Source organism: Phlebotomus argentipes, unplaced genomic scaffold (genome assembly GCF_947086385.1).
Source record: "Phlebotomus argentipes unplaced genomic scaffold, Phlebotomus argentipes genome assembly contig_15, whole genome shotgun sequence".
NCBI lineage: Eukaryota > Metazoa > Arthropoda > Insecta > Diptera > Psychodidae > Phlebotomus > Phlebotomus argentipes.
In genome coordinates, this window is record NW_026776181.1 from 590,882 (window position 1) to 603,278 (window position 12,397).

A 12,397-nucleotide genomic window follows, 5' to 3' on the forward strand; every position below is an offset into this window, starting at 1 on the left:
AATTGAGAGGGTTCGCAATGAGGATGCCACTGCTTGAAAATCTTCTCGTTTTTTGCTGGCAATCCGTCGCGAGCGCGCTTTTTTCAGCTCAACTCACAATTTTTGCCCATCTGACCTCCTCTTCCCGCCAATTTAGTGCGGCGCGTTTTTTCTCCATCCTTGGACTGGAAATAATTTCATGCCTCAAGTGAAAATGCGAGTGACTTGAGTCTTTTCCGAGGGTGAGGCTTTGTTTTATTAAAATAAATACATTTGTTTGTCCATCTCTCACATATCAGCACGGTCTAAATTGGATAATCTGTTCGCTAACTCCTTTTGTGTGCCATCATTTGAGTTAAGTTGCATTTTAGATTGTTACTGTAGCGTTTGCATTGTTGTGTGTGCTTAAATTAAAAGCGAGCTTGTGAAATTTATTTTATTAAACTCCTTCATTTTCCCTGCAATTCACTATGCAGCACAATAAACTCTCTGCATGCCTTTCAGTGAATGACACTGTGGTTGATCTGTCTTTCTTCACTGGGACATCTTGGATTTTTGAGTTGCTCTTTAATCTTGGGTATACCTTTTGATATCAATTGAGAGGGAAAAAAATTCTACCGTTTGGAACAGAAAGAGAAGAAAATAATTTTTTATGCATTTCTGTATGAAAGAGAGAAAAAGATGCGATATTTAATAAACTTAAGTGCAATTCAAAGAGGATTTTCAATGATGATTTTTACGCATTGACTCGATATTACATTTTTTAGATCAGAGCTTGATTATTGTAATTGGGAATGAGATTACTCGAGTTCTAGAACAATGACCATATTAATATGAATCAAATGATTTTTGAAAATTATATACAAATTGAACTTGATAAGCTTTGCTATGTTTTTCAATGCTTCAGTGATATCGCTTGCGTTGCTTCTGTGACATTGGAGCTTTCGAAATGCCTACATAACTCCCACTCTTCTTAGAATTGTTAGTAAAATCTGGACTTCCTGCGTGGTAACTTTCAATTTTGTCCCTAAATCTCCCCCATCTGTCGTTCCCAGATGTTTTTATGAGTCTGAACCACCTACTGATTGGTGATTAAACTCAATGCGGAGTGTATCTCAGTGGTCAAGTCATGAGCAAACAATCCACCCACGCTTGATTCTCGCCAGTTGTCATGTGTGGAGAAATTTTTGAGTGCTTAAATGTGTGGCATACAAGATGATGTGTGCGACTGTGAAACACTTGGACGCGTGATGATCAAATGCCTTCGTTCATAAGTTTCATTCTCGTCAATTAGAGATCCACCAGAAAACGCAAACCATCATCATATCTTTCTCCAACTCTCGCCGGTTATGTGAAGAAATCTTTTGGGTGAACGGAAATGAGTTCAAATTAATTGTCCTTTGTACACATTTAATGCCATTTATTGTGGTGATAATTAATTCACTTGCTGCATACTTGACTTTTCTTCAGTGCGTTTTAGGGATGGTCGCACAGTCTCTATATTTTATAAGAGATTTTCCATGGCATAGGCAAATGCCCAACTCCTTGTGATGTGAGGTCTCTGCACAGCTATTTAACCACATGATTCATGTTCGTTAACGCTCACATGAGAGGGGTTACAGACAAGATCAAAAGTAACAGCAATTAGTGCGTGTTAATTTTCATTAACATAACAGAGTTGTTATCTAAGTTGAATGTTTTCTTCAGCATCTGAAGAGAGGCATCAATTTTGGATGATGGAAGACAATTTCTGTGCAGAGAGGGTAATTTTTGGGAGGAAAACGTGTGTAACGTGTTTAAATGGTTAATGGGGTAATTTGCGTGATTTAGTCGTATTAGCAAGAGTTGTGCACGATAAACAAGACAAATTAACACTTGAAGGAATTACGATAGCATAAATAGAGAAATTATTCGTGACACAAAACACACAGTAAAATGTTAAGGAAGATTACTGAAGTGCCGGTGGTGGATAAAATTTATGAACTATGAAAATGATGTGGAAAATTTCAAGTAAATTCTCTTGGAAATATAGACATAAGATATAATTAACTTCGCAAGTGTGTGGTATTGGAATCCCCGTAAAAATCTCATCGAATTAATAATTTTTCTTAATAAAGAGTGTACGACACTTGCAAAGAATACCGACGCGAGTTGTAGATCCCTCGGCAATCTCGGAGCGACCACAAAATGCCCCATGTATATTTTTGTGTACATACAACACATTTATTCCGGAAAGGAAGACATTCTATTCATCGGAATAATTCAGGCTTGGTTATTCAGTAAAAACCTCTGCAAAATGAGGAGGAAGCTGGAGGAATGCGATATTTGATATAAAACTCTTCACAATGCACTTTGTTTATATGTTTTCGCGTGTTGGGATTTTAATTAAACAATTAATTCTCTCTGTCGCTGCTTGTCTTCAATTGTGACACTCATAAAGGAGATTTTTTCGAATTTCGTCGACATTTTTCATCTTAAAATCCTTCATTTCGCTCTGGGTGGGTTTGCTCACGAAGAATAGAATGTGTTCTGGTGAATAGTTTTCGGAGGAAATCAGCAGATAGTCATGCGGACAATTTCATGGTGTCAAGGAAGAATTCAACAATGAAGTCATAAAGTAAATATTGACACAAATGTTTAGCTGTTTCCTCACGCCAGGAGTTAAGAGACGAGAGCAGAGGGAGTGAAAACGAAGTTACTTTTTTGACTCCTTTGAATTTGATATATTTCCTATTTACACTATATACAATGATTCGAATGATGAAACATTACTTCTTTTGCTAAATATATACATATTGAGAATTTTTATTTCCTAATAACACATAAAGTCCAGGTAGAGAAATAATTATTTTCCACTTAAGTTCTTGCTATAATGACATAATCTTTTGAGAATGGTTTTTAATGATGATCTACCATGGCGACAAAATACTTTCTAAGGGTGGAATTTTCCTGAGTAAAATGTGTTGCAAAGTAATTTGGGCAAATGACCTTTACCCAGTTTTCCACCTAATACAAAGTCTTTAATTGCCTATTTTGCACTCTGATAATGATGGAATGGAGGCAGATTATCACTCGGTATACACACCGTCTGGCGCTGCTCAACTGTGTCGCGACACCACGGTGATGGGCTTGAAGATGGGCGACGGGTTCGTGGGACTCGTCGAGGTGGCCTGTGGCGGGTTCGTGGGGCTGAGCGGGGGTAGAGTCTGCGGGAGCGAGGGCGGCGGATGATGCTGTAGTTGCTGCACGGCAGCGTGTTGTTGCAAGAGCTGCTGATACTGGAGTCTTTGGTACAACTCTGCTGATGAGGCGGGTGGGGTTTGTGTGGTGAGGAGTCGCTCCATCCCGAAGCCTGCGGGCGTGGAGAATGGCAGCGAGAGCGGCAGCGAAGGTGGCTTTGGCGCCAGGCTTGGCGTGTACGGGCCGTAGCGCGTGTACATGCTGGCCAGGAGGGCTGGAGCTGCAGCGGCGGCGGCGGCGTGTTGCGGATAAAGGAACTGACTGAACTGCGGATAACCCAGGGCGGCGGGGAAGATGGGCCCGACTAGAGATCGCTTGAAGGCGGCCAGGCGGGATCGTGATGCTGCTGTGGTGCGTCGCCTCAGCTTCCCAGTGGAGCCACCGATGAAGACATCCTCGGCTGATGGATCCAGCATCCAGTAGTTGCCCTTTCCGGGATCATCGTAGTGTCGAGGCACTTTGACAAAGCACTTATTGAGGCTGAGATTGTGCCGAATTGAGTTTTGCCAGCCTTGTTTATTGTCGCGGTAGTACGGGAAGTTCTTCATGATGTACTCGTAGATGCCGTTAAGGGTGAGTCGCTTCTCTGGGCTCTGGCGGATGGCCATCATGATGAGGGCGTTGTAGGAATATGGGGGCTTCTCGTTGCCCTTTTTCTCAGTGCCTGTTGTTTCTCCGTCTTTGGGCGCGGGACTGGCGCTTCCGTTCTCACCGGCTGCTTCGTCGCGCTCCCTGGCGCCGTTTGAACAATCCATTGGCGGTGGGGTTCCCGTGACGTCCAAATCACTCTCCGTATCGGTGAGATCCTGTTCAGACTCCATCGGGGAGTGGTAGGGTGTCGGACTGGGCGTCGACGTGGGTGATGACTCTTCCAAAGTCTCCGGCAGAATAGCGTTGATGGAGAAGCTGGACTTGAGGGGAGCTCGGGCCATGCCAAAGACTGTTTGGGCGTTCATAATCGTTGGCGGCGGTGGTTCCACTTTGATCATCATTCACCTTTCTTCAGCACTGATCACAATGTCCGACACAGTCAGTAATTTTGTATGCAGAAATATCACTATAAACCTGAACGCATGAATGCCTTTCACGAGAAAGTAGAACGTGTGTTAAGTCTCGGCAGTCAGTGTCTCAACTGGTTTCAATGGTCCCCTGCATATGCCTTTTATACCTTCGGAAACTCCACCTCTGGTTGAACCAATCCACTGCCGCGCCAAGTCAACCAATCCCATGCTGTTAAGTATGACTTACTGAGCAACTCCATGGAATTGTAGGGGGTTTATGCTCCGCCCAGCTTATGTTTGTTGGCCAAATAAAATCGTGGAGTTTGTAAACGTCGAGGGTTCCACCGTACAATTTGTTTACACAATTAAGCCAAAATAAATAGAGGTCTGTTGCAATACAAATCCCAAAGAGAGCGCGGGCAAGAGAGAGAAATTTTTATATATTCGCCCGATTTTTCCTTGTATGGGTGAAAGTTTTTCAAACGTGGTTATTGTCATTTGTAGCATTGGGCTGATGCGCTTCGATAAGGTTTACAGGATAGAATAAAGAGATGTGTCGTATTTCTGGGTTACCATTAAAGACCCCTAAAAGAGGGGTGGGATAGAAATCATACATAGAGGGAATAAAATTGACGGTTTTGTGCACAAGCAGATGCAGCAAATTGCATCCCTTGCCATTTATGCGCCTTGTGTGAGGATTTTGATGGCGGAAGATGTTTAAAACTTATCCTTTTAACTTGATGAAAAATTTCATTAAAATGGTTTTTTGGGCAACACTTGTCACGCCGAACGAAACTCGACACTTTCATTGGTTCAATTTTGTCGGAAAATAAATAATTAAGTTGAAATGATGCGAAAGGACACATGAAAAACTGTTTTTCGTCGCGGAAGACATCAAAGTTAAACAGATATTGAAGTTTTGGGCGTGTATTTCTCTCACTATGATATATCTTCACACATTTTTCGGGGTGGGAATGAACGTGGAAAATTCTTGGAAAAAAGGGTCGACGGAATCACAAGATATATGGCAATATAATTATGCATATGAGTGAAAATTTTAAGGGGAAAATCCATTTTGATACCGTGAAAGGACAAAACAGTGGGTCGAAGCAAAATATTTTAATCCTTTTGGAAACCAAAGCAAATTTGCTGGCAAAGCCAGCAGTGTGACAATCGTATCAGTGGCAAATTTTGCTTCTCACTCTTTGTGGTCATAAAGTCACGAAGGTTTCTCTCAATTTTGTCATTGTGGACTTTATGGGGTGGGGATTATCCTTTGCTAACTATCGGTTTCAAAGCAAATATCTCTTGCTGGCAAGGAGATTTGGAGTCATGCCGACAACCAGATAGACAGAAATCTGTTCTCTCATGCTGAGACGAGTTGAGGGACCGATAAATTTTTATCTCTTTGCCAAAAGTTTTATTGGACTCATTAAATAGTCATTTAATTCTCGTTAAAGCAAGAAAATTATTACAAATTAGAAATTCACAGAAGAAAAGGGTGATTAACGGGTTTTTGAAAGCTTTTCTCTTGAACCCTGTGTTGGAATCTCGAACCCCAATTCTTCATGTCGATCAAAAAGCAAGAAAAATTAAAATGTATTTAATTTGAAATAACTAAACATATTAAAAAGTGGGTTTTGTCAATTTAACACCAATCAATTTAGGTACATTACTTCTATATCTCAATACAGAAAAAACATGATCAGCAATTGATTATAATGTCCTTAATTAGTTTTTCAAAAATGTTCATATTGTATTTATCGGTTTCACAGAATTTAAATTTTCTATTACATTCCTTGCAACGTTATTTTCCATTGAAATATTCAAAGAATTTTCATTGTCAACAAACATTGTCGCGACCAGAATAGAAAATAAATCTAATAAAAATCCAAAAACCCTCTTCCAAAATACATCTTGCATGAGGAAATTAAGGGAGAATCACAGTCAATCCCACTCATAAATTTTTGCTTGTGAAATCTCTGGAGCATCATGAAAAATTGCCACATTTGGAACTAATGTGACACATATCATATGGAGATTTTTGGTGAGATTATCCAATTGAAAGAAACCACACTGTTAGGATTTCCCCAGACGGAAAGAGCTCTTCTGAGACCAAAAAATCTCCACTTTCACCCAATAAACAAACGAGGAGGAAATTTAGTGGGATTACGAGTCTTAATCCCACAAAGTCAGATGCTGAGCGAATAGAGCAGAGGAAGATTCCCTCTCGAGAATTGTGACAATTATCGTCCATCGGCACATGACCTCACTTTTAATGATCCGTCGAGCGTGTTTTCAGGACGAAAAATATTTAATGAGCGCACAAAAAAGGAGAATGTTGCAAAAATAGTCGTTAACACTTTCATGAGACACGACCATTTTCCTCGTCACGTGTTGTCACTTTGATTCCCCTTCCTTGCTCAGATATTCATGGGTCAAATTGGGATCATTAGATACATCACAAATACTTCCCGGTGTGCATATTTCCCATTATTCTCCCGCCACCACTCGAAGCGTACTTTTCACATCCCAACACGTGCTCTCGCACCCTCAATTTATTTTCATAACACCCTCGCCCGCCAGCCAGGCGTCCTCCACGCATCCCTGGCATCTTGATACAGCGCTACGATGGTGGTGGCAATGAAAACAATCGAGCTGTGATTCTCAACCATTCAATCGACATTTATTTACAGTCAGCAATTGCGTCACGACGCATTCCCTCCTTTCACGAGCAAGGGCGGATTTTGGCACGGAACACGTTTTAGTGAGCATATTCAGAATTGATGTCAGCGACATAACGAGACAATTGAAACCAGGCTCAAAGGATACATTTCGAAAAGGGGATGTTAGTCTTTTTATGACCATATAATGTTGGTGCCAAACCCTTAATTTGAATCTATTTCTGGAATTTAACAAAATTTTAAACCATACCTTTCTACATTTTCTGGACAAAATGACCAGAGATGGCACTCTGCTAATGACACTTTTCCAAGGATTTGGAAGGTTTTGTTTCTTGTGTCTAGTAAATTATGATATAAAAAGAATTTTGTGGTTAATTTCGCTTTGCTTACAGCGACTTCAGTCTTCATAATTTACAAAAATCTTTATTGGATGTGTCGTAATTATATTCACACTGTGGCCCCTCACATTTCGGTCAGAATGACTCTGTGGAATATTTTCAGAAGGCATCGCGGCAATTGAATTAGAGATGGGGCAAAGAAATAATCAAATTTGAGTGCCTTTATATTGGACTCTCCAGCTAACACGATGAGGTTAAATATTGTGACTCTTTGTCCAGTCCAGAGACGAAATAGTGGAGGAAATCAGTTGAGGAAAAAATCCACAGCAGTTTCACACCCTCAAGGCTGAGTCCGCAGAACCACAAAAGACACCAATCAGTAGTACCACAGAATATTTAGGTGGAAAACCCCAAGTGGACATACATCTTCATTTGCAATCGTAATGACTTTACACAGGCCCTAACCTTGCTTCCAAGGACCGAGAAATTTGCCAAAGACGGTCATAATTCCCCAAATGCGTCCTTGTTCTATCGCAAACCACGTGTTTTAACTTTCTCGCTCGACATGTGGACACTTTTTCCCGAAAAACCTCCCTCCAAAGGGATGAGCAATAAAGGCTGGTACAAAAATATTTACCACCCATATAAGATATTTATTTGTACTGACCCGTACTGGCGTATAATTATTGAGGTAACTTTTATGAGTCACAATAAACTCATATTTCCACAAAAAGCCTCTTTCTCCCGACCGAAAACGAGTGTTTTCTTCTCCTAATTTACTACTTGATTGGGGTCGTGAGCCTCTCTCTCGCCAAAAGTTAATGCACCGCAGCGCGAAGACGCGCTGCTCTTTCACCGCCGCCCAATTCGTGTGGCAATGCGAAAAAGCGCTCCTTTACTGCGCTTCTGTGATAAAAGAGTCATTCTGCTTAATGACATAATAATAAAATAAATATCGGGATTATTTCCCCATTAAAGCTTCGATGCAAATGGACAGTTTCGGAAACTAATTAGGAATATTGGCGAGCAGAGAACAAGTATCACTTGATACACGCTCTGTCGGGGTGATAAAAGAAAATATTTTTATTTATGGTGGCGAAACAAGTCCCAGAGTGACTAATATGAGGCCTCAACAAATCAAATTGAATATCTCAAATTTCACAACCCCTCGAATGGCCTTTTCAACTAGAATCGTGCGCCGAATTCATTTCACCGGCAGTGAATTTCTTCAAATGAATGGTTTGTTAACTACATTTTTTTTTAAATAAAAATATAAACTTTCTCACTGAATTAAACTCAAAGAAAAATGCAGATAATGAGATCCTCATTCGAAATTATATATTTTTATTTATAATTTCTATGACGCCGCTGGAAATATCAAGACGCACACTCAGCGCGAGACTTTTCCATGGAGAATTGACACACATATAAGGGATGCTTCTATTTTTATTTCGAATCTCAATTTTCTGAGAAAATAGAGACGCACTGGCAAGAGTGGAGAAGGGTGGGAAAGGCGGGTGGATTTGTGGTCAAATTTCTCTCCTTATTTTATTTATTCATGTGAGCAACATTAAAATAATGAGACTAAGGGTGTCCGATAACCCTCGTTTTCCTCCCCTCTGGGTCTGCGATGTATATACGTGACTGTTTTCATGGATAAAAATTGCACATAGTCTTTATCACAGCAAGAGACCTTTCTATCCACAAAATTCTCAACTGAGTCGCAGAGAGACCGAAATGGAGTAGTTTGATCCGGAGCCCTTTGTTGTACTTCGACGTATTCCAAAACATATAATTTTCTAGAGAAAGGAATTTCATTAGAAAAAACCCGACTTTTCGGTAAATCAAACAGATTCCGAAAAGAAAACGTTTGAAATACTATACTTTTCCAATTATCATATATTCATGTCCAAAGAAATTTATTGGAAATTCTGTCATCATGTTGGTTAAGGAAAGTTGTGAAGAATTTACGAATATATATTAGAAAAAAAATATGAGTGGTAATTTATGCATGAAAAAGTGTATATAGTCTGTAATCATAGGCTCGTAACAAGCTGAAATTTTCTACATAGTATTTAGAACCCTTGTAATATCTGTAGAAAGTTAGCTGCAACTGTTATTGTCGGAACCTTCTAAATTCGGTTTAGCAATTCCAAAACTTCGCTCGTGACATGGCTTAGCGCAAAAAATACGCTATCTGAGGTAGGAGGAATTGGATCAAAATAAATAAAATGCCAATGAAGACATAACAGATAAAAATTCATAAGACTTAAATCCACCGACTGTCAATACGCGACACGACTGCCGACCGTATCTCATGATTAATGGTCATTCAATGAGTCGAACAAATTGCACTTCTTCGGTCGACCATGAAGAGATTTGTGGAGAGATGAAGAAGCCGAGAAAAAAAGCGCACGATTGGATGTTTATTGACGGATTACATAAATGTTTATTTAGGAAGAATAATTCTGAGAAGCAAATGAGACAAATTTTGAGTCATTAGAGTTCGAGGGGACAATTAAGACGTGTTTGCGTCTCTGCGGGGCAAAAGGACACTGCGCGGCAGATCAAAGGACATCGTCCAATCTCCGCCTACACCTTCTTATGTTGACTATCAAAGAAGGATGAAAAATGCTTCCACAGGAGACTTTTTCTCCCTTTTCTGCCACCAGAATTCCTTTGATGTTGAGGTCAAAAATTGTATCCAACATGTCAGAATCTGTTGACAAACGGAAACCTTTCTCTCTTGCACACCAGCCAATCTCTAGTGTGCGTGCGAGAAGGTGAGCCTGAGTGAGATGTTAACATTTCAATAACAACAACACAAAAGAGCTGCTGAAGAAAAATAGCACACAAACAGTAATAGAGAGGAGTTGAAGTGAAGAAGAGATGGGAAAAAAGCCGTGCGGAGAAAAATGAAATATATATTTTTGTTAACTAATAATATTAAATACTCCAAAAGACGAAGGAGAGAAAGATGAGAAAAGTCAAATGCCGACAGAGAAAACCAACAATTTCTTTGACTCCTTCTTGAACTATTGAAGACCTCTCTTTCAACTTGTTGTGTTCCACTGGGCAGAGATATTATGGTTGAATTGAGCGGCTTTTCTGATCATCGGCACAAAGTCACCAATTCGCCAGTTAATGCCACATGAGATTTATTTCAAATTCTTACACTCTCAAGCATCTCTGGTATTTTTACACTTGCCTGCCGAAATATGATTGACAGAATGGATGTTTTTGAATGCCTCCCGATTAGATATGGACCGAGAAAGTTAAATCGAATAGCCGACTTCGTTTTTAGCAGTGCATCGATCTTTATTCTTCACATCACATTCTCATCCTCTGTGACAACGCGTTGTACAAAACATTCTCTTCACATAATCCTAAATTCATCTATTTTGATGTGATTATCTGAGATTTGGTCGCAATATTTGACATAAATTCGTTGCAAAAAAGATCAGCGCGATGTGTTTTCCTCAAGCGCAGACATTTCCGAGTATCGACCGAAAGACCTACAACGTTGACGGACCATCATGCGAAAGGCCATTAAATTTTTTACAATCTCCGATTATTGAGACATAGAAGCGAAACTAAAACCAAAAATTACTTCGTCACACAACCTTTTTCGAACCAATTGACATTTTAGGGTGGCGACAAGCCAAAGAATCCCACTCATGATAGCTCCGATAATAGGCATCCCTGTGCAGTGTACAGAAATTCTTGGAGTGTGGAGAAAAGTTTTTTGGTCCTCTTTTCAGGAACACACCCAGCGAAAAGGACGAGGAAGAGATCAATGGGGAATCGATTAGTGACGCAGTTCCACCCGTGTCTTTGGACAATTTTTTTTTTAGAAACTGTGTGTGGGACTTCTGTTTGGCCGATGAGCAACAATAATTTTTATCCTTCTATGTCTGTAATTTACAGTCTTCTTCAGCATGGGTACAGAGACATATTGCACAAATTTTCTTTGAAATGCCTCAGAGCATTTCCTTACAAGTCCAGCGACAAAAGACAGTCACTGATTGGTCATAATAATTTTATTTGCTGTGACGCTAGACAGAAGGAAGCGTAGAAAACAAGGTATTTTCATGGACTTTAAATTGAAAAATGTAGTGTTAACGGTGAAAATACTGTGATATGAGTGAAAAAGTTCCCAGATTTTTACGTTATGAAATTTTATATTAAACTATAAATGTTTATAAATATAAAGCAGACTCTGGTATAAATATAGACACTATAGGTGTTTGATGTCTTCTCGTTGCTTTTATATTACAATTTAATGTAAAACATCCTCCAATTGTGGTCAATGTGACAGAGATTCGTCATGTTTTCCATGCGATTGACTCTGTTTTCAGTTTGTGGTGTCGTATAGAGATTAATTGGGTGACTCAACATATCTGGAAGAGTGACCACAAAAGTGAAGATTCTGCGGTATGGATTCAATGCGGGTCCATTAAAATATTTTTCCTTTCTCTCATTGCTGTCCAGTGAAAAGCGCACGCACTTAGTCAAATAAGCCGAGGGTTTTCTTCCCTATTTTGGCCCTTCCTGAGTTGATAATTATGTAATTATTCTTCTACTATTCAAATAAATTAAACAGCATTAGAATGAATTAAAATTTGTTTATAGTTTTGTGGCGACGACGAGTCACAAGTGATACTTTAAGTGAATTCATATTGGGTAGTGTTTAACCCCTCGTGAGGGACAGAATTCCCTTAATCATTCCTCTGGCGAGAGGAGAATTTGGCGGGAAAATGATGAGTTTGGTGTGATGAATTGAAGAGCGGACATACGGGTTCTGTCCAAATACGAGAATATGGTTTTTTAATTGAAAATATCCATCATGGAAGTGCCTGAACAGTGGCATTAATTTGTTGATTATTTAGTGAATGCTGTTGAGCTCTCTTTGGGCCACACTTTTGTTGTGATCTTAAATCAATAAGGGGTCACTGTGGATGCACAGCTTCCCGGACAAACATCCCTCCATTATGATTTATTATTATTAGTTTCCCGGATCACTCGAGAAATGGAATATTGTGCACATTGTTTCCTTCCTGAAGGCAAATTATATCCGGGTAACTGTGGACAATGATTTGTTCTCTCATCTCCTAAAACGAACCAATTCTTTTGACCAGCAACCATGCACAGAAAG

The 12,397-nt window shown here is 39.7% G+C and overlaps 1 protein-coding gene across 1 annotated transcript; it reads right to left on the bottom strand.

The window, feature by feature from the left end:
* Positions 1-561: 561 nt before the first annotated feature.
* On the bottom strand, positions 562-4,335 carry LOC132261972 (fork head domain transcription factor slp2-like). The gene is made up of 2 exons (XM_059761054.1): positions 3,065-4,335; positions 562-639 (listed from the first exon to the last, which is right to left on the bottom strand). Exon 1 carries the CDS (start codon positions 4,209-4,211, stop codon positions 3,078-3,080), a length of 1,134 nt encoding a protein of 377 aa, XP_059617037.1. The 5' UTR covers positions 4,212-4,335; the 3' UTR covers positions 562-639; positions 3,065-3,077.
* Between the last annotated feature and the right edge of the window lie 8,062 nt (positions 4,336-12,397).